At 39.3% G+C, this 22325-nt stretch overlaps 1 protein-coding gene across 2 annotated transcripts; it reads right to left on the reverse strand.

The window, feature by feature from the left end:
• Nucleotides 1-3807: 3807 nt before the first annotated feature.
• Nucleotides 3808-21812, reverse strand: LOC141509805 (galactoside alpha-(1,2)-fucosyltransferase 2-like). 2 transcript variants are annotated; one of them, XM_074219589.1, is made up of 2 exons: nt 21674-21812; nt 3808-6088 (listed from the first exon to the last, which is right to left on the reverse strand). In XM_074219589.1, the coding sequence occupies exons 1-2, from the start codon at nt 21786-21788 to the stop codon at nt 5085-5087; spliced, it is 1119 nt and encodes a 372-aa protein (XP_074075690.1). In that variant the 5' UTR covers nt 21789-21812; the 3' UTR covers nt 3808-5084. The 2 variants fall into 2 exon arrangements, with proteins under 2 accessions (XP_074075690.1, XP_074075691.1); XM_074219590.1 differs by lacking the exon at nt 21674-21812 and adding an exon at nt 14524-21063.
• Nucleotides 21813-22325: the final 513 nt, after the last annotated feature.

Below are 22325 nucleotides of genomic sequence, written 5' to 3' on the forward strand. Positions count from 1 at the left end.
GTTCTTTATCACAATTGGTTTATCCATTTTCCAACCCATGGTCTATACTTTGTTCCTAGTGCTGCCAGAATTACTTTTGAAATATATTGGAATGTGCAAGCTAGGTTGTATATTGGATAGAATGCTGGGCCTGGAATCAGGAAGACAACCAAGAGTTGAATACTATTTAACAACAACATATATTGGGATCTTTTCTTCCATGACAGAAGTGGAATCTCTGGGTCAAAGAGTATGGACATTAGTCACATTACTCTCATAATTCAAAATTTCTTTTTAGAATGATTTTTAACCAATTCACAGCTCCACCAACATAGGTTCTCATCTCTTCTTGCACTTGATATGTAACCAGCCATCAAGTCACAACTCTTGAGCCTTGGCTGGATTTTGGAAAAATAGATTTCAGAGTCTGGAGAAATGATCCTATAATTTGAAGAAGGGAAAGTCTCAATAAAATTCTGAAGATCCAAAATGAAGACAGCGTGATCACCAAGATGTCAGAGGCTTTGTTTTCAACACATCTCCCACCTAACTACTTCAAAGTAAAAAAGAATGTGCCTAAACTTACTGAAGTTTAAATGAGATCCTCAAGAGAGGTAGACAAGGTAAAATCCTTATGAAATAATATTGCAGAGCTGGCATCCTCTAGCTTCCATTCGCTCTACCCTCTTAGTCCTGAGCTGTCTTTATTGGTGAGTGAAGCCAATTCACCTAATGCAATTTGCCAGTAATTTTCCACTGTAATTTGCCAGCCCTAGACATTATGCTTCACCTTCCATCCAGTTCTCTGCACAAACCATTTTTCCATCTGACTTGTTATATTGTTCATGTCTCCTCCAACTCCTACCTAGTACTCTGGGTACAATAATTAAATCAATAATACTTGAGCTTCTTGAAAAGGGAGTATTGATCAATTACCCTATTATATATTGTCTTTGAGGGTAAGAACTTTATATTTTGTATTTCTATTCCAAGTTAATAAAAGAATGGAAATTTGATTGCAAATGAGAAAAAAAAATAAATTGAAATTAGGATGAAAAATCTTTGCAAAATAGCAGAGACCCTGAAAAAGAAAGATTTGGAGTTCAAAAATACAGAATTGGAAGATTAAGAGCAGCAAAAGATGACTTTTTAGAAAGTACATGAATTTTAGAGAAAATTAACTGACAGGAAGACAGTGATATGGGGAGATAATATAAATACTGTAGGTCTCTTGGGGGGAAGGATAAATTAAAATAGTTGAATACCAGGTTACAGGAAATAATACAAGAAAACTAGGAAATTTCAATACAGTTGACAAAGTTTGAATTGAATGAATCTGGAGATTGCTATCTGAGAAAAACTTGATGCTTGAAACTCCATGTAACATTTCAAAATTTTAGAACTAAATAATAGATTTTGCAAGAAAGTACTACAGACCAGGGTTACTTTATATATGTAAGAAATGAAAAAAGAGATTGAAATAGAATTGTCTAAAAAAAAGGAGCTCATGTTTCTCTAAATAATATAACCTATTAAAAACAGGATTAAATGGAGGGAAACGGCAACTTTAACATAAGTATTTGAACATTCCTATAAAAGGAATGAGTTAAAGAGTGAATAGAAAAAAATAAAGAAATAAACAAAAGAGTGAATAGATTCTACTTATGAGATGGAAATAAGGATTTTTTAGAGGCTCATATTTTTCTAGATTCTGAAGTCACACATAACTAGTAATGGATGGAGCTGAGATTTGAGCTTCCAGCCCATGTAATTGTATTCTTACCATTCTACCATGTACCCTTCCTAAAAAAAAAAGAACACACACACTCAAGAAAAGAGGAAATCTTTTGAGAGTCAACATCCTTGACAGGCAGTGGAATTACTTGAAATTGTACTGAAAATTTTGTTCAGACAGGACAATAAATGAATAAGCAAACTTTTTTTTGACTTGTTCAATGTAATAAGTATTTTAATCCTGATAATCAAATCTTAAAAGAAGAAGGGATTTCCTTTTTACTTTTTTTTTTATATAACTTTTTCTTTCCAGCCTCCAACAACCCTGGGAATAGATGTCCCTGGTATTATTATAGATGAAGAGACTGAGGCTGAGAGTTGTTACTTGTCCAAAGTCATAGGGTTGGTGAGTGTCTGAGGTCAGTTTGCTGCACTCCAGATCTTGCCTCATACTCTTAACTACTAAATATAGCACACTGCCTCCCATTCCAGGGTGCTGGTGGGCCAACACATTCCTCAAATCTGCACTTTTCTGGAAAGATTCTATGGTGAAGAAAGATGTTTTCCCTGTATGAGATACATGAATTACAATGAGATTGTACTATCTTCAAGGGTGGATATCTTGAAAGTAGGATTTGTTTCCTTGTGGCAATGGGGAAATATTTTCTTTCTTATGGACTTGTCTTTTTTTGCTTGTTTTTGTATTTTGTTTTTAAATATATATTTTTATTTCATTAAATATTTCTCAATTACATGTAAATACTTTATATTCATTTTTATAAAATTTGAGTTCCAGATTCTCTACCAATCTTCCACTCCTCCTTTCTTTAGAAGGTAATTGGATATCAATGATACATGGGAAATCATGCAAAATATATTCCTATATTAAAAAAAAACACGCAAAAACAAGACAAATGTTTTTTAAAAGTATGTTTCAGTCTGCATTCAGGTTCATCAGTTCTCTGGAGATGGTGGATAGGATGGATTTTCTTTTCAAAAGTTATTACATTCTACCTATCCTACCCCAAATTCTTTGACTCTTTGCCTCATCTGATCTTGCCCTAGGCCTGTATTATAAGTGCTGGGATATTTAGGAGCTGCCTTTTCAAGGCTCTGACCAGACCTGAAGGCAATAGTATGTGTTTATTTTGAAATACGCCACCACTATTTTCCACTCTGTTCAGCTGTCTTTTTTTTTTTCCTTTTACCTGCCTCACTATTTCTCCCTTTGTCTACAATGTATTACCATTGTAGACAAAGGGAGAAATACTTTCAGGTCTTCAGGATTGCCTGCTGGGTCTTAGAAGGAGGAAAACTTAGAAGAATTCCAGAAAAATTAGCCATTTAATGCTCTGTGATTGACTCTTTGCTAACTTCCTCAGAGTTCTGTTGGCAGCTTTGGAAGATCTAGAAAACTCTAGTCTTTGGAAGCTAGAGTTAATTTATAAAGAAAGGCCAAGGTCACTTATTGCATCCCTAGCCATTGTCAGTCATCTTGATCTTTGTCTTGCCACTGGACTCCATTGATTGGAGTAGAAAGTAAAGCTGATAATCCACTCAGCCCTGCCTTAATCAAATTCTATTCACTGGCAAGTCAAGACATCACCCTCATGGTGTCATTGCTCCTCTTCAACAATGAACAACAACACTCAGTCAAAGGACAGCAGAAAGGAGATGAGAACACAAAGAAACAGGGTCATGGCACTAAGACCTGGATAAGAAATTCAGAGATGGAAAGACAGAAATAAGAGTTTTGGGGAGGTGGGTGTAACCCAGAATCAGAAGACTTAAAATTGGATTGAAAGGTCACCAAACCCCTCCTCCTTTACAAAAAAGGGAAAGGCCCAGAGCTATTAAGGGGTTAGTTCTGTTCTTCTCTAACACAGCTACGTAGAGGACCCTCTTGGTATGGCTGAAAGAAAGGTGAGTGTGGAAGCAAGTCATTTGACTGTAAGATGGGAATAATCACAGCACTTATCCTTGTGGAGTTGTGAGGATGGACTGCAACCTCAATCAGTCTCTGGTCTTGTTAATACTCTAGGTCTTCTCTGAGTGCAGCCAAACTGAAATGTAATTGGAAGGTGTTAAACAAAATAGATAAAAATACAAGGAAACATAGATAATGTCAATTTGTGATTTTTGAAGTTAGTGTATGGCCTCCAGAGATCATTGCTTTAGGCAACTCTCTCTGAAACTTTAAATTGCAGAGAACATGCCTGTCTCCTGAAAAGTGAAGTTTCTAAAACTTCTATTTCTGATCAAAACCTGGTTTGTCAGCCTCTAATTAAGGTTTTTAAGTTTGAATGTTAACCTTTGCCCTTCTCGAAATTTGTGTCTCTCCAAGCTATAAATTGAAGGCTGGCTCTGTCTGTGTGAATTAGCCTGGTCCCCCTCTAATAGCATCTATAAGTTAGCTTTTCCAGTTGGGTCAACAATTCAAGAAAGACATCTTGAGGAATCAGGAAACTGGTCTGTTTAGCTTTCTATGAGACCCGCCAAAATTCCTATACTTAAAGACATTTTGGAAAGGGAGAAATCACAACATTTTATGTCTATAATAAATCTGGCAACAAAATATCAAACCAGAAAAGGAAACAACAGTTCTGACTGAAAACTGATGGGGAAGAGGATAATAAAGTAATCAATGACACCTTTAGGGACTAATGTGTAAACTGATTGGTTAGCCACTAAGAGTTTTTGACTGTTTTCCATAAATATTCTCTCATTTTAGATAGCCATCTCTAATGATGACTGCCCTCTATGGGTTTCTAGGTAAATCTTAGAGAATAAACTTCACATATGACCTAAAATGATCTGTTTTATTTTTAACCTAAAATTAAATTTCTTGCTACATAAAGAGGACCAATTTCTTCCCCTTGGAGTTCTTTTAGCAAATAGCAAATACTATTAAAAGATATTATAAAAATGTACATGTGTATAGGTAATATATATGTGAATGTAAAAAGTATTTTGTAAACCTTAAAAGTGCTGTGCAAATATTAGCCATTATGATTAACAAAATGAAGGAATGAGACTCCATGGCCCTACCTTCCAAACCCCAACCCCACCACCAAATTCTGATGCCAATTAGTGAATTGTACAAATTTTTATTCAATCAAGTGACCAATGCTTAGAGAAGGCTCAGAGAGCTCAAACTTGTAGGGGGTCTGTCTCCTTGGGGAAAGGAGAGCCATAGCAGGAATTCAGGGAACATGAGTCCACTCAAGATTTTTCTCATAAGAATGAGAAAAAGGTAACATCATTAGATGACTATCCAGGGGATAGAGTCTGAGAAGAGATGTGATCCTGTATTCTCTTCTTAGTCTCCTATTAGTAACATGAATCAGACCAAGGACTGGGCTGGGGGTGGGCTAAGGTTGACCCCTAAGCAGAGATGATAAGTTAGCAGGGATCCCTACCCACTCTGGCAAGAAGGCGGCTTCTGGCTTGAAGACCTCCAAGAACTCAGAGTTGGGTAGGGTGTAGTTGGCCAAGTAGACTGTGTGTCCACCCGCCATATAGGCAGCCCAGAAACCAAAAGTGCCAATAGTCATGACTGTGTGGTTGCACTGGGTCAGCAGGGCAAAGTCTTTCTCAGCAGATCGCCTCATCCATCCCTTGGCAAACACCACATCCCCCTTTGAGGTGTCGATGTTTCCCTGGCACCAGGCTATTTCATCACTGGTGACCACAAAGACAACATTGGCATAGCGGGCCCGGAACCAGCCCAGTGCCTGCTCCAGATAGCCCCTGTCAGCCACCACACCCTTCCACTTCTCAGGCATAACCCGGACATAGTCACCCCGACGTACGTGGACCCCCACAAAGGTGAGATTACAGCCTCGGCCAATGCGCACCTGGTGTAGGAAGGCTTGGGCCTCTTCCCGGATTCTAGCATGTAGGGAGAACTCCTGGAGGATTTCATCCCGGAGATGGTGGTAGAAGGTCCAGGAACAGGGGTAGCCCTTGAAGAAGACATAGTTCCAAGGGATGTAGCGATACTCATCCTTCATCCAGTCTTCTAGCAGGTAAGTGACCCAGGGGATCTGCTGGGCCATTCTGTCTGTTACAACTGGCAGGGTGATGTGGAAGAGGCGCCCTAGAGTTCTTTTCATTTTGGGTGAGATGAAAGCCTGTTTCCCATGCAATTTAGCAAGGGAGTAGAGAGTGGCATACTGGCCCATCTGGTTCCCCAGGCGGCCTTTGGTGTTCACCGTCCAGCTGCTTGGAGGCAGTTGGAGCCTGGGAGCTGTAATACTTGGGAGCTTCCACAAGTTCTGCCATTTCAGGTGTAGGAAGATGGAAGTCATGAAGAAGAAAAAGAACAGAAAGTGCAAGATGGGGAAACTGAACTCCCGGGGGCCTGTCATGTCTTCTGTAGGGAGAAGAGGACAGTTAATTCATCATTCTATGCCAGGACACAAGGAAAGAAAAAACAGTCCCTACCTTCCAGGAGCTCCTAGGCTCAGGGGAAGATGCATGAATGCCTTCAAGTCCTCAGAGTGGATGAAGGTCATCTGAAAGCGGGAGGGGTGAGGGAAGAGGTGGAATTTGAGGGCTGCTGGAAGAAAGCCAGGAAGGGGAGGCAAAGAGGGAGATGATTCCAAGTTTGGCAAGACCCCCAGGGAAGGGGCACCAAGTCAGGAGATGGAAACTCAAGAGCAGATGTCAAGGCTGAAAGGCAAAGGAGCAGTGGTGATGACTCAAGAGGGAGGGAAGTTGGCATAGGTCTCCCCTTAGACTTTTGGACTCATCACCCCCTCATTTTCCAGAGGATATACATGTACTCATGGCCTAGGGGCAGTGGGGGTGATGGTCCTCACTGGTGATTATAGAGGGGCCATGCTGGGAGGGAAGCAGTGGGAAGTTGTTCCATAAAGGTGGGGGGGCGGATTCCTAGGACTTTCTAAGCAAGGGGAAAGTGGGCTCAGATCTGGGCTAAGCCTCTGAGGATTGGGTAGCTATGGCAGAGTCAGAGAACAATCCAGCTTTCAACCCAAGAACCCAGGCACAGGTGAACCCAGGAATTGCAATTAGATTCCATTCAGTAAATCTCAGCAATGCTGTCTTTTGGGGTTACTACCCCCTAAGACATAAGTAAATACAAGGTAAACCAAGGATCAAGATTGTTAACTGGGAAGAGCAGAGAAAGCTTCTTGGAGCATTGGCACCTCAGCTGAAGGGGGCAGGATGAAGGAAGGGTAAGTGCTCATTCTAAGTCTGGGGGACAGGAACAAGGAAGGAAGAGAGCTGTCAAGTTCACCGGTCCCCCAAATTTCTCATGTACTTGAATGTAGATTACATTAAAGGGAGTAATGTGAAATGACTGGAAAGCTTGTTTAAAGTTAGTCTTATACGTCAGCAGGAGGGGGTTGTGTTCTACCTCGGAGGCAGTAGGGAACCTCTGTGGTTGTTGAGGGAAGGATGGCGGAGTTGAACCTGCACCTTAGTAAGATGGCTTTGGCAACAATCAAAGCAAACATTCAATACACCCAGGGCTCTGGGCTAGACTGGTGTTGGTCCTTCATTCTCAAAGAAGATCATGACATTAGGACAGTGATAACATGACTTGCATGTGAATTGGCCTTAGTGAGGGGCTAGTCTAGGTCAACTCTAAGCTTAAAGTCTATCTTTCTGATCAAAAATTGGTTTCTCAGCCTCTGTTTAGGCTTTGTAAATCTGAATGTTAACTTCTGACCTCCTCAAGGTCTGTGTCTCAATAGATATCAATATGAAGTCTTGAAGTCTGATGCTGTTTCCCCTGAATACACATAAAGCCTGCAAGTTTAGTTTTCACAGCTATATGGACAATTGGCATTAGGATCATCCTGAAGAAGCAGCACCTGATCTGGTGATACCAGAATAGGAGACAATATTCCTTCTATCCAAATCTTTAGGTTTTTCTTACAATAGAGCAGACCCTGTGAACAGGATAGAGAAATTAAAAGTAAACATTAGTGACACCTTTACAAACTGACATGTAACCCGATTGGTTTACCATCAACAATTTGATGTGTCATTTTCTGTTCTATATAAATATGCCCTGTATCAGGACCGGTATCTTTAGTGATATAATCTACCCATGGTTCTCTAGATCACAGAGAATAAAATTTCATGGATAAAACTGTTTTGTTATTTCATTTTTAGCCTAAGAAAATTATGATTAACAATTGTGCTTTTGACTGGGATTTAGACACAGGACTTGCAAGGGAACTTTTCTTCCTCATAATATCATGAGAAGGGATCCCTAAAAAAGCTAAGACACAAAATAGTGACTTGTCCAAAGGTGAGTCTGCTACTTTTCGACTCAGTTGCCTTAGTTTACCTGTTATTTTGTTTGAAGTTGAAATTTCTCTAGGATTTTACCTCTGGTTTTAGGAATTATTGCCCTCTACTGATAATTACCAATTTTTGGTCAGGACTTTGAAGTTTCTGAATCTAGGTGTGGCACTGTCTACATGGTCATGTCTGTTTTTTGGCATTCTCATTGGTGAATATTCTGGTAAGGGATATTGTCTGGCATCCTGTTGTCTTTGTCTGTGATGTGTATTTGGGACCTCTTGTCTTTCTGTTAAATTGTTTGTTTAGTTGTGTCTTGGAACCCACTAGTGTGAGAACAAAGCCATTCCCTTGTTGTTATCTTTTTGTTAAATTGTTTGTATCTCAGGGACATCTAGTGTGACAGTAAAGGGGGGGTTCCTTTGTTTTTGTCTTTTTGTTAATTGTTCAATTACCATATTTCCCCATGTATAAGATGCACCTTTTTAAAAAAAATTTGGGGTCTAAAAAGTGGGAGCATCTTATACATGGTTGTAGATTTTTTTTTTACTTGCATTTCCTGTGCTTGTTGTCTTTGTGCTCATTGTTTTGCATTTGTTACCAGAATATTAAGTTACATTCCCAGAAATGGCTCAGAAAAGATTTTCATCTAGTGATGAATTCCAGTTCAAATTCAAGTGATCCAGTGTGCAAAAGTGAATGGAAATCTTGCTGCTGAATGTCAGTCTGGTCCTCCTCCAACTGAGAAAACAATCCAGGACTAGCCATGGAAAGAAACCCAATTGAAAATGCCTACTAGAAGAAGGCCATGAGAGGCAAGGTAGCCAAATGACCTGAGTTAGAGAAGAATTGAAGAGCAAAGACCAGTGGGATTCCTGTGACCAGAAAGATGGTTCAGCAGGAGCCAAGAAGAATTGCTGATATAAAAGAAATGAGAGATTTCCAAGGAGGACATGACACAATAGGTGCTTCAGGTTCATGAAACGAAATGGACTAAGCATGTGTCCATGCACTGACTTGTCCAAAACATGTCTGAAAACTAGGATCAGAAGGTCTTTGAATTTCATGATGAATAAAACTTGAATTTAATAACTTTATAGAATACATTTTTTTTTTCAAATTTTGGACCCCAAAATTAAAGTGTGTCATTTATATAGGGAAATACAGTACAACTCAGGACCCTCTAGTATGAGAGCAAAGGGAGTTTTCCCTTGTCTCTGGTGTGAGAACTTTGTTGGAGAAGTTCTGACTCTGGCTGTATGTTTTGTAACTGTTTAAATTGTGTTCTTTGTGACGCAGGTAGAATCAAACTCATTACTGTCTCTGAGTCCTTATTGGTCAATCTCTCCCTGTCTCTGTGTCCTGATTGACCAGTCTCCAATCTGTCTTCTCGATCCCCTCTCTCCTAGGAGAGCATCTCACTGCCTCCCTCTCTCCTTCTCTGTTTCACAACCAAGAAACAGGAAAATTGGATTTTTCTTTTCTAAAAACTTATAACTTGGTACCACAGGATAAATTTTCCTGAAAGTCATTAGTTTTTTTTTGGGGGGGGGGCAAAACATTTCTTCTTTTCCTAACTTCCTTTAAATTTTGGTCTAGTTCTGTAATGCGGCACTGGAAAAATTCCATCCTTCCCTCTTTCTCATTCTCTTCTTGATTGTCTATTTCTAGCTTCCTGGTATACTTCTGGGTGTGTTCTGATTTGCCCATTTTAGCTTCCTGGACTTTCCCTCCCACCTGCACTCCTTGGTCTGGGAAAATGTGAACGTGAGAAAAATGGAAAGAAAAAAGTTTATTTTTAAGGGAAATTGGGTTTTAATAATGTAATATATGAAAGGTATGCTAAGGAAATTTGCTATAAATTATATTTCCTATTCCTGTATTTTAAACCTTGAAATATATCTTGTTTCTCCCCATAAAGTTGATAAAGTAATTTGAAAATGTTTTGTTACTAGGTTTGTGAGTAATTTGAAGGGTTAAAAACATATTTAAGAGAATTCAGTTGATTTTTTCAATATCTAACTTGCAACAAAGAAAAATATTTTTATGTGATAGGTTTTAAAATTAATTATTGTTTGACTGTAAGAGTAAAATCTATTAAAATATCAAAAAGGATCATTCATTAGAAAGAATAAAGAGTCTGAAATATTGTTCTGTATATAAATTCAGGTGTAATTTGAGTTTATCCTGTCTCAATCTCTAACTAAAACCTATAGTCTAAAATGTGAATTCTTTTATTTATTAAGAATCTTTTGGGTTCTTAAAAGACTAATATGGAATCGATAATTAGTAACACACTATCATCTGATCTTAAGATTTCAGGGTCTAGCTAGAGCATTATTATTCATAGAATATAATGGTTTAACTACAGCAGGAAACTGCTGAAAGAAGTTTTTTTTAAGAGGTCAATTGTGATCAGGTTTAAAAAAAATGATGAAATTTGCAATTAGTTTGATTTTTCAAACTGTTCTTATAAAGAAGAGAGGAATATATGTATCAGGCGTTAAGGATGTTATAAGTCCAGATTTAGTTTGATTTAATCCAAAATTTAGTCCTGAAGGGAAAAATAATAGGGTTACCTGTTGTTTAGTATTTGATTAAAGAATTTATAAACTATACAAAGAAAGTTTTCTCTACTTTAGGTAATTATTCTGGAAGGAAAAACAAAGATTCATATGGCTATAAGGTGTTGGGAGCCAGGGTCTCTAAGCTGTTTGACACAGTTGTGGCAAGAAGACTCAGGGCAGTCACACTGCCTGATGGAACAACATTTCCTTCTTCAATATATATAGGGATTCCATGTATACCCATATTTATAGGTCTATTATTGATGGCAAAACTTACTCATCCTAATAGTGGAATGACTATAAAGGAAGGATTTCAGAGAAATTCCTTGAATAAAACAGATTGTGAACTCTGTCCAAATTTAACAGGACTGCCTCTCCCTGAGACATACAAAAGGCTTCAGCATTATGAAATCTTTGGAAGATACAGCACTGGGAGTTCCAGGGAGATGTCAGAATATATACAGGGAAACCAGATACAAGATGGGTCAGATAGAATTCCAGGGAAATTAACAGTTTTGCCCCCCTTATCATACACAGGAATATATGATAAAGATGATGAGAGAACAGTTAGTATAGGTAACCAATATGTGAACTCTAACAGCCTTCGTTCATTGGCAAAGAATAAAAAGTCATAGAAACCGTAGTGTCTACCAACAAGGGCTGAAAGGAAAATTAGTTATTGAAGGAGTCAACGGACAGGTGGACAAACATAACTACCCTCGCTATAGGTTGTCAAGGGAGCATATCGAAAACATTACATATGCGGCACAAAAGCATAAAAGCATTCCATTAAACAAATTATATCAAAGATTATTCTAAGGAAAGTTCTGTTTAATCAATAACTTTACCATGCAGCAACAAACTAGGCAACAGGCAGGTTGAGGTCATCACAGTCTGAGCAGGGACAAGAAAATTAACTACATGATTGATAATCACACTTGTAACCACTACATGATCAAACTTGTAACCATATGAACTATATGATTAATGATGAAAATTGTACACTTTTGTAACCAAGGAAATGATTTAGTTTGCTTGTTTCATATGATTCTGAGACAATAAAAATAAATCTAAGCAGCTGACAGTCAGTCAACCTGCTCCTGCCTTTACCCACTTGTTGACTCAACTCATTTCACTGACTCTATCCCTCCTGTCAGGTTCCAAGGACCCCTGGCAGGCTGGACCTCTGCAGACTGGCACCACGAACAGGGACTTGACAGGTAATATCCCCCCGCCCTTTTATTTTCTTAGTGGGATAGATAGGTTTCTGCTAGGGGAATCTGCAGGCCCCCTGATGAGAGTTATATCAGGCAAGAAAGGGCAGTAATCTCAAGAATATCATGGTCTTAAGAACATCATGGGTAATAATAAAAGTAGTCAGAGAGTTCTTTTTATTAAAATTCTGACTCATTTATTACATAAAAGAGGAATCAAGGTTTCCAAGGTCCAAGTCACTCAATTCATCTCATTTGTGCATAATTGCTGTCCTTGGTTTCCTGAAAGTGGGTCTATAGATCTTGAAATTTGGCAAAAAGTAGGAGAAGACATCAGAAAATATTATATAGAACAAGGACCAGAGAAAGTTCCTACAGATGTGTTCAGTTTATGGAGCCCGGTCAAGGACACTCTCGATCCTGACCATGAAATTACAAAAATAAGTACTAAGTTATCATCTGCAGTTTGTGCTGCAACTGAGGAAACTCCTTTATTAATAAAATCTAGAAATAACTTAAGGGCATCTCTTAGAGATGAGCCTGAGGAAGATCCTCCTCCTGATGAATTAACTCCTGAGGAAGAGGAGGATTTGGAAGATGAAGCAGCTAGATATAATAATGATTGGGGTGCATTTACTGTAGGAAAGAAAAAAGAAGGAAAGAAAAGCAAGAAAATAGTGACCCCCACCTCCCTTATCAGGTGTGGGATTTTATGGGGCTATTAAAGAAGCTCTAAAAAATGGAGATACCACCTTTGGGTGTTATCCTGTCATTTTTGATGAAGGAGAATTTGAAGATGATGAGGCCCCCCGATGGGAAGCGCTCCCATATAAATTATTAAAAGAAATAAAACAAGCCTGTGCCTCTTATGGCCCATCCTCCCCTTATACTTTAACATTAATAGAGGCTTTGGGAGGACGATGGATGACCCCACATGACTGGAAGCAGACTGCGAAAGCTTGTCTAGAAGGGGGTCAGTATCTTTTGTGGAAAGCTGAATATGAGGATTTAGCTAAAGCTGAAGCAAAGACACCTCCTTTTAAAAGGCTTGGTACCACAGCTGATATGTTCTTAGGAGAGAATCTGTGGGCTACGGCCCGAGATCAGAGGACTCTGCCAAAAGAGGTGTTGCATGTTGTTAGCTCCATAGCATTAGGAGCTTGGAAAAAAACTTTCCAATAAACCAGGACAAACTTCAGCATTATCTGACATTACACAGAAATCAGATGAAAGATATGAGGACTTTTTGAATTGGCTTATGGATACTGCTAAACGATTGATAAACAATGAGGAGGCAGCTGAGTTAATCATAAAACAATTGGCTTTTGACAATGCTAATACCACCTGTCAAAATATGATGAGGCATCTTCAGAAAACTGGAAGCCTCTCAGATCATGTTAAGGCTTGTGAGGGTTTTAACCCTTCCTGCAAGGTATGACACTAGCTGCAGCCTTGCAAGGACAAACTTATTCATATTTTGTTAAACAAGCCATACAGAACCAAAGGCAATCAGGTGAAAGAGGAGGAACCTGTTTTTCCTGTGGACAATTAGGTCATTATAGTAGAAACTGCCCAAAGAACCAACAGCATCATGTGCCCAGGGGAAATAATCAGACTTGGCGAGAGAACACTACTGACCACAGGGTAACGTGCCAAAAACACTCTGCCCAAGATGTATGAAAGGTTATCATTGGTTTAAGGATTGTAGATCCAAATATCATAAGGATGGGCACTTGCTTGCTACAGGTCAGGGAAACTTCAGGAGGGGCCAGCCCTTGGCCCCTCAACAAATAAAGGGCCTTCAAGGATCAGTATTCACGACCTTCTCAGAGCCACCCCAGGAAGTGCAGGATTGGATCTATCAGCAGCAACCTCAGTCATACTAACCACTGATTCTTTCCCTATGAAAATTAGAACAGGAGTGTATGGTCCTCTCCCTGATAATACAGTAGGATTAATTTTAGGGAGATCATCAACATCCTTACAGGGGATATCAGCAATGCCAGGAGTGATAGATTCTGATTATACAGGAGAAATTCAAATTATGCTTACCCCACCACTAGGAAAAACTGTTCAAATTCACTCGGGCCAGAGAATTGCACAACTCCTTCTAATACCTTTACTTAAGGTTGGGAGGCCAGCCACGAAACATAATAGAAATAGTGGCTTTGGTTCATCTGATTTGCTTTTTGGATTCAAGCAGTAGGAAAACACAGACCATTAAAAACTCTGAGGATTAATGGAAAATATATGCAAGGCATTTTAGATACTGGTGAGGATGTCTCTTGTATAGCTGGAAAAGATTGGCCTTCTTCATGGCCAGTGCAACCTATCCCCAATAAATTGATTGGAATTGGACAAGCCATGGGGGGTAGGGCAAAGTTCACAAATGCTTAATTGGTTTTTCTGATAATGATTCAGGAAAGTTTCTGCCTTATGTTATTCCTTCATTACCCACTTCTCTATGGGGTAGAGACATCCTGTCCCAAATGAGAGTTGTGCTTTCTACCCCAGAGGACTCTAGTCCTGTTGTTAGTTCTTCTTCTACAATCCCACCTCCTTTTTAGGAGGGGCCATTGTTCCAAAATTAACAGCTGACCCAATATTATAGAAATCTAATGAGCCTGTATGGGTGGAGCAGTGGCCCCCTACTACAGATAAATTAATGGTTGCTTTCCCACTCCTGGAAAGGTCCAGACATTCTTTTAACTGTGGAGGAGAGTTTGCTTGTATATTCCCACAGGACTCACCTATCTGGATCTCTGATCGATTCATCCATCATTATGAGGAAAAGACCAAATTCACAAAAACCCCAGTGGAATGATGACTCACAAGGTGTCTCTATTTCTTCCTTGGTGGACCCAGTTTGGAAGCTCTCTCTTGAAGACATGTTTATTCCTCCACCTGCCTCCAGGAGAAGACTCTCCCTCTGTTAGATCATGCGTTTCAGTGCCTTTTGCTCTCTTGTTAGTTCCATCTGATGCTGATTTTATTATAAAAGAAATGTCTCCAGATTTATTTGTTGTTAACTGTACCGCCTGTATAATTTCTAATTGCATTGATTCTAAATCTAATGTAAATGATGTTATTGTAATCCATCAACCCTCTTTTATCCTACTCCCTACTACCCTCAATGAGACATGGTCTGATGATTCTGGGCTATTTGCTTTAGATGTTGTCAGTAATGCTCTCTCCCGGCAAAAAAGATTTATAGTTTCCTTGATACTGGGGATTTCTGCCTTAATTGCTATTATAACTTCTGTTGCCTTGGCTTCCACTGCTCTTATTCAAGAAGTGCATACAGCACACACGGTGGATCAGATTACAAAGAATGTTTCCCGAGCCCTAATGTCACAAGAAATTATTGATAGGAAGCTAGAAGCTTAAAATCAATGCTTTAGAGGAGACAGTTCTATATTTAGGGGATCAGTTACAAGATTTGAAAGTTCGTCAATCCACTAGGTGTCATTTTTCCCTGAAATCTATCTGTGTTACCCCTCTGTCGTGGAATGCTTTGGCTATTCCCTGGGACAATGTTAAGAACCATGTCCTTGGTATCTGGAATCATTCTGACTTGTCATTAAATTTATCAAAATTACATTCCCAAATATCTGCCTTATCTTCTGCTCCATTGGCTCTTCTGACTCCTGCTGATGTGACTTCCAAATTTTTAACAACCTTGAAGTCTTTTTTTAATTCTTACAATTTAATAATGTATATTATAGCATCTTTGGGTGTTATATTATCTCTGTTAATCCTCCTTTTTTGTCTTCCAGTCCTCTTCAAGATTATAATAAAATCAATTCGAACAGCCCAAGTTGAACTTTCTGCTATCAAATTAAGTTTAAAAGAGGGGATATGTTGGGAGCCAGGGTCTCTAAGCTGTTTGACACAGTCATGGCAAGAAGACTCAGGGCAGTCACACTGCCTGATGGAACATTTCCTTCTTCAATCTATATAGGGATTCCATGTATACCCATATTTATAGGTCTATTATTGATTGCAAAACTTACTCATCCTAATAGTGGAATGACTATAAAGGATTTCAGAGAAGTTCCTTGAATAAAACAGATTGTGAACTCTGTCCAAATTTAACAGGACTGCCTCTCCCTGAGGCATACAAAAGGCTTCAACATTATGAAATCTTTGGAAGATACAGCACTGGGAGTTCCAGGGAGATATCAGAATATATACAGGGAAACCAGATACAAGATGGGTCAGATAGAATTCCAGGGAAATTAACAGTTTTGCCCCCCTTATCATACACAGGAATATATGATAAAGATGATGAGAGAACAGTTAGTATAGGTAACCAATATGTGAACTCTAACAGCCTTCGTTCATTGGCAAAGAATAAAACGTCATAGAAACCGTAGAGTCTACCAACAAGGGCTGAAAGGAAAATTAGTTATTGAAGGAGTCAATGGACAGGTGGACAAACATAGCTACCCTTGCTATAGGTTGTCAAGGGAGCATATCGAAAATATTACGTATGTGGTACAAAAACATAGAAGCATTCCATTAAACAAATTATATCAAAGATTATTCTAAGGAAAGTTCTGTTTAATCAATAACTTTACTATGCAGCAACAAACTAGGCAACAGGCAGGTTGAGGTCATCACAGTCTGAGCAGGGACAAGAAAATTAACTACATGATTGATAATCACACTTGTAACCACTACATGATCAAACTTGTAACCATATGAACTATGTGATTAATGATGAAAATTGTACACTTTTGTAACCAAGGAAATTATTTTAGTTTGCTTGTTTCATATGATTCTGAGACTATAAAAATAAATCCATGCAGCTGACAGTCAACCTGCTCCTGCCTTTACCCACTTGTTGACTCAACTCATTTCACTGACTATCCCTCCTGTCAGGTTCCAAGGACCCCTCGGAGGCTGGACCCCAGCAATAAGGGATCTGGAATGAAAGCAATTGTTTGTGAATGTTAACTTTTTATTATCTCTTCAATTAGATAAATATATATGGGTTGGTGTTCTGGGTAAAGCAATCTGAAAATCCTAGATTAAGGAGTTTTCAAGTTTCTAAAACACAGAATTTTGATTATGATATTGTGATATTCCTGAATGCTCCAATATTAAGAAAGAGTGGTCATTAATTATATCTTCTATGATTACTAGTAAGAATAAAGGCTTTTGTAAACTAAATATTTGAGAGTTTAAAATTTGTGCTGTTAAACAAAATGAATGAATTAAGAAAATTTAAGTAAAATAAACCTTATTGTAACTAAAGCTTTTGAATGTGATTTATGAATTTCATAAAACTGTTAAGTACAAAGAAAATCTTGTAATTTTAAAAAGAGAAGTTTAGAAGCATCTGGTCATAAGCATTTTACGTGCTGCAGAATTTCTCTAGAGTAAAGCAAACAAGCTTTGCATGAGAACTTCATCCGAGGATATTTTTCATATATAAATTAATTTGAAGATTTAATATGGGATTATTTCTAGTGATAAAGGTAAAGACAAAGAAAAATTGTATTTGAGGAAATTTTTAGGCCTTGTTATTAGTGATAAAAGTAAGTTAATTAGGTATGAACTTCTGTCTTAAACAATTTTGTAAACATTGTTTGACTCAAGGAAGTTAGTACTTAGAAACTTTGTGGTAAGTGGGATTTATTTTATGAAGCCTAAAGATAATTTTATCCCAGCTCCCGGCTTGCAATGTTAACTATTTACTTTTTGATCTAAGATTGAATAAAAATGGCTAGTTATCATTTTATAAGTTCATAACTAATGTATTTCATGGAGGTTTTATGATTATCCTTTTTACATCAGGAATATTATGGCTGTTTTTTTTAAAAAAGAGAAACTCAGAAAATAAATGTTTTCTTAAAAAAGTGATTTGTATGAGACCTACTAAAATTTCACATCTGTAGGCTAAATTACTGCAATAATGTGATGGTGATGTTTCTGGCTCTTATATTTTCAAATTTGAAATTTGCCATTGCAATACCAAATCAATTGGCTAATAGGTTAATATTACAAATATTTAAAAGTTACTATAATAATTGCATGTAGAAAAGTTCTTGCTATTTGATCTCAAGTTCTTGTCATTCCATTGCATTAGTAAGAGTTAGAGTTTTCTTTTTGTTTATTTTGTTTTTTAGGATTTCGCAAGGCAAATGGGGTTAAGTGGCTTGCTCAAGGCCACACAGCTAGGTAATTATTAAATGTCTGAGACCGGATTCCAGGTACTCCTGACTCCAGGGCCGGTGCTTTATCCACTTCACCACCTAGCCGCACCAAGAGTTAGAGTTTTAAAATAATATATATATAGAAGATTAAATTCCTTGTGCATCTCATTTTCTTTTTGAGAATGACATGAGTATATTTGGGTAGAAGTAAATAAACTTGTAAAATAAAGATGAAAAGGACAAAGTTAATCTTAACCTTAGTTAAGAAATCTGTTTTACTTTTGTTATAAGAAAATAAGATTTCAGTATGGAAACATTATGTTTAGTGAAGGGTAGAATTCATAAGTCATCTTATTTGGAATCTAATGTATTTTATATTGTTTGCTACATCTGGAATTTAGAACAATCTGCAGAAATAATATGCAAATTATTTAGAAGTCACCTGAAGTTGTTCTAATTATTTTTAAAGGATTCTAGAAGCAATGGTTTGTTGTTTATATCTATTTGAATATGTACTAATATGAACATATTAATAGAGATAATTATTTATATAGAATTTATTTCTAGATGCAATTTGGAATTATTGTATGTATATATATATCTATCCAACGGAAATCTTTTGTTGTTTGCTTTGAAGAGCAACTATGCAACATAGATAAAAATAATTCATGATTTTTCTGCGATAATCTCTTGCTGTTGCCAATGTGAGATTACAGTCAGTATTTGATCTTTGTAAGCGGAACTCATCTTATGATTATTTAGAATTTTCTATTTAAGATCTTATGGGACAGTTTAATTGATACTATTATTCTGTGTTTGACTCTGGCAAAAAGAAATGCTATGGGTCAATGTTGTATTGATGTCGGTAACCCTATGGGGTTTGGACACCTCTGCAGATGCCAGGCTTGTTGAGAAAGACTAGCTAGTTCTAAGGCTGGATTTTTCCTAACTCAGTTTCTCAAATATGACATGAGGAAAACTTTTTGCCTGGCAGTATTAAAGTCTGGCTTAAGGTATTTGGCTATACCCATATGACCTCTTCCTGGAAACTGACATTTAAATAAAGGAATTTCTCTTTTCTGGTGTCCTTGATATTTATGGTAAATGGCTATAATTATGTCAAGTGTTCAATATTAAAATCAAAGATAGAACCTATCGTGTTGATCTGCAGTTATCTAAATTCTAATGGCCAATAAGCTAGTGTATAGCTTTGGCATTTGTTGTCAGCTACATAGTCTTGTGAGCATTAAGATCTTTTGATTTATTTTTCACATTAAGGGGATATTTAAGCAAATATGATAAAGTTTTTGACACCAAAATATTATTCTCCTTTATGACAATCTTAGTTTTGCTTTAAAGAAGGGAATGTTAATCAACTAATTATATCAGAAAAAAGGTTAACATATGGTCTATTCTTTGAATATTTAAAAGAGAATACATTTTTAGTTAAGAATTTTTGATTTTTTAAAAAAATTAGCAAAAAATTAAAACTATTTTATTCATAAATCATTTACTGGACACTCTCTGTTCTAAAAAGATTATCAAAGGTACATGTTGCAAGCTCAAGTTAATTTGGAAATCTTTAATGAATTCACTTTTGTAGTAGAATCCTTATGCAAGTTTATTTTGTTACATGGTAAAGCATCCTCCAGATGAGGACAATGAAAAAAATGCCAACTACAAGGTTAGGCTGATTTCTATTTGTAACTGAATTTTCTGTGTATATCAACACGGCTATTAGTAAATTAAATTATAAATTTTAATGATTTAAGAGAGGCTAGAATTTCATTTTAAATATGGTTCGATCTGATTAAAATGTGTGTTAAGTAGTGTCTTTTACTAAAGTATCCTGGACTGAAAGGATCTCTGGAACAACATCCAAAGTCATAGAACTGCATCAGATGGCTCCAGAAGAAATAGACCTGAATTTTCCTTTCTGTTTTGTGTTCTTTTCCCCTATATAATCAAAGGGGACTGCCTCCTTTTGATGTTTGTAATTTGACACTGCATTGCCCACTTTTATGTACTGTTATGGACCTTACATTCCCTGCCCATATTTGTTGGCAAAACCTAGGTTCCCAAAGATATGTTATTCTCCCTCCAATATGTCCATCATCTTTTGATTGCTCTCAGATGACACTTGAGTGTTTCTTTGATCAAATTGGGGAAATGTCTAAGCTTAATATTTTGAATGAATATTTATGATCTAAAATTGATTTCTCAGCCTCTATTTAGGGTTTGTAAGCCTGGATGTTAACCTCTGAGCTCCTCAAGGTCTGTGACTATAATTAAAAATATGAAGGCAACCTCTGTCTGTTTGACACAACCAGTTTTCCCTGATTGCAGATGGAACTTGCAAGTTTAGCTTTCACATGTGCAGACCATCAGGTCTAAAAACCTTCCAGAGGTAGCAGGAAGTGATCTGGTTATACCAGGAAAGGGGACAATAGTCTTCCTTCTAACCTAATCGTCATCAATTGTCTCACATTAGAACAGATAGTAGATAGAGAAGTTATAAGTAAAATTAGTGACACCTTTCTGTATTAGTATTATTCATCTGACTGTCCACCAGCAATTTATGTTTCATTGTCTCTTCTGTACAAATCTGCCCCCAAACTGGTTTGATATCAGGGTTGGTCTCTTTAGGGAGAGCACCTGCCCATGGCTTTGGTAAAATCCTGGAGAATAAAACTTTATGGATAAACTAACTTTATGTTATTTTATTTTTAGCCTAGGAAAATTATGGTTAACAGCACCTGCCTCACTTTCCTTTTCAGAGCTATCTGGGTCCGGTGGCCAGACATGGATCAAGAGATGGCCCAGGAAGAATTTTTAGGTCTTTCCCAGATCCCAGTGAGGCAACGTCCATTCAGTCACTAAGGTTAGGTAAGGGAGAGGCAGAGGCTAAGGATGGCTGCTGCCAAAAAAAGAAGGGAAAAAACATTGTTGGTTAAGGCAGGTGAGAAAGAAAAGAAGCAAGGAGCCTTTTTGTATTGTCCAAAGGGAGAATCATTCTGGAAGGGGGAGATCTTCATAGAAACAATTGCTGTTGGAATTCCCTCTGAGCTAATCGGGGTCCAGGCAAAGGCCAAGGGGGCTTATCTGGGGCGGGAGCCCAGCTACAGCAGGAGAGGAGACTGGAAGCAGGGATGCGGAGCAGGCTGGGGTGGGGGTGGGGGTCAAGCGGTTAGGAAAGAGAAGGGGGTCAGAGAAGCACCACCATGGGGGAGAGCAGGGCGGGGGGCAGGGAGGAGAAGGGGGTACGGGGAGCCCCACCATGGGGGTGAGCAGGGTGAGGTGGGGGGGCAGGGAGGGGAGGGGGCAGGGAGGGGAAGGGGGTCCGGGGAGCTCCACCATGGGGGTGAGCAGGGTGGGGGGGCAGGGAGGGGAAGGGGGTCCGGGGAGCCCCACCATGGGGGTGAGCAGGGTGGGGGGCAGGGAGGGGAGGGGGCAGGGAGGGGAAGGGGGTCCGGGGAGCCCCACCATGGGGGTGAGCAGGGTGGGGGGCAGGGAGGGGAAGGGGGTCCGGGGAGCCCCACCATGGGGGTGAGCAGGGTGGGGGGCAGGGAGGGGAGGGGGTCCGGGGAGCCCCACCATGGGGGTGAGCAGGGTGGGGGGCAGGGAGGGGAGGGGGTCCGGGGAGCCCCACCATGGGGGTGAGCAGGGTGGGGGGCAGGGAGGGGAGGGGGTCCGGGGGGCCCCACCACGGGGTCCAGGGGCCCGGAGGGCAGGGACTCACCCTCCGGCGGCAGTTGGGTCCCCGAGGAGCCGCGGCCACTCCCTGCCCTCCGCGCCTGGCCGTGCCGGGCGCCCTCCCCTGCCCGCCCCTCCCGGCCCTCTGAGGTCACTCCCATGGGGGGCAGGGCCGGGGCAGGGCGGACTCCCTCGGCGGGGCTGGCCACCGGGGATATGGGGGTCCGGGGGGCACCCTCGGGCCGTCCTCCAGCCGGTGGTCCCGGGACTTGATTTAGACATCATCTTGATAGCATAAACCGGAGACAGCGCTCGGGGGGCTCCTGTCCCGGAGCCGGGGCGCTTTGCCACAGATGAGGCAGCGAGGGTCCCTGGGAGCCCCTGGGGGGCTTCTGGATGTCGGGGCGCGTGGGGCGGCCTGGACCGGGCTCTGGGGAGCTCTCCCCACTTTCATATATATGTATGTGCGTGTATGTAGACTATAGACACACACATAGAGACATATGTAAACATACATTTACACACAGACACATGAATATATAAAGTTAATGTTTTTAAAATTTATATTTCTGATCAAAAGCTGCTTCTCGGCTCCTTGTGAAGGGTTACAGATGCGCCAGTCTGCTACCTCACAGTCTGCTGTCTCCATTTGGACGGGGACTCTGCCTGGGTCACTACTGTGGGCTCTTCCTTGTAAG

This window comes from Macrotis lagotis, chromosome 1, assembly GCF_037893015.1.
Source record: "Macrotis lagotis isolate mMagLag1 chromosome 1, bilby.v1.9.chrom.fasta, whole genome shotgun sequence".
NCBI lineage: Eukaryota > Metazoa > Chordata > Mammalia > Peramelemorphia > Peramelidae > Macrotis > Macrotis lagotis.

What these genes read in the sequence shown, in the direction of transcription:
- LOC141509805 (XM_074219589.1), bottom strand. Translation starts at nt 21,788, where the DNA reads ATGGGAGTGACCTCAGAGGGCCGGGAGGGGCGGGCAGGGGAGGGCGCC. An exon ending in GACCCAACTGCCGCCGGAGG is followed by an intron (nt 6,089 to 21,673) that starts GTGAGTCCCTGC and finishes TTCTCCCTACAG; the next exon opens with AAGACATGACAGGCCCCCGG.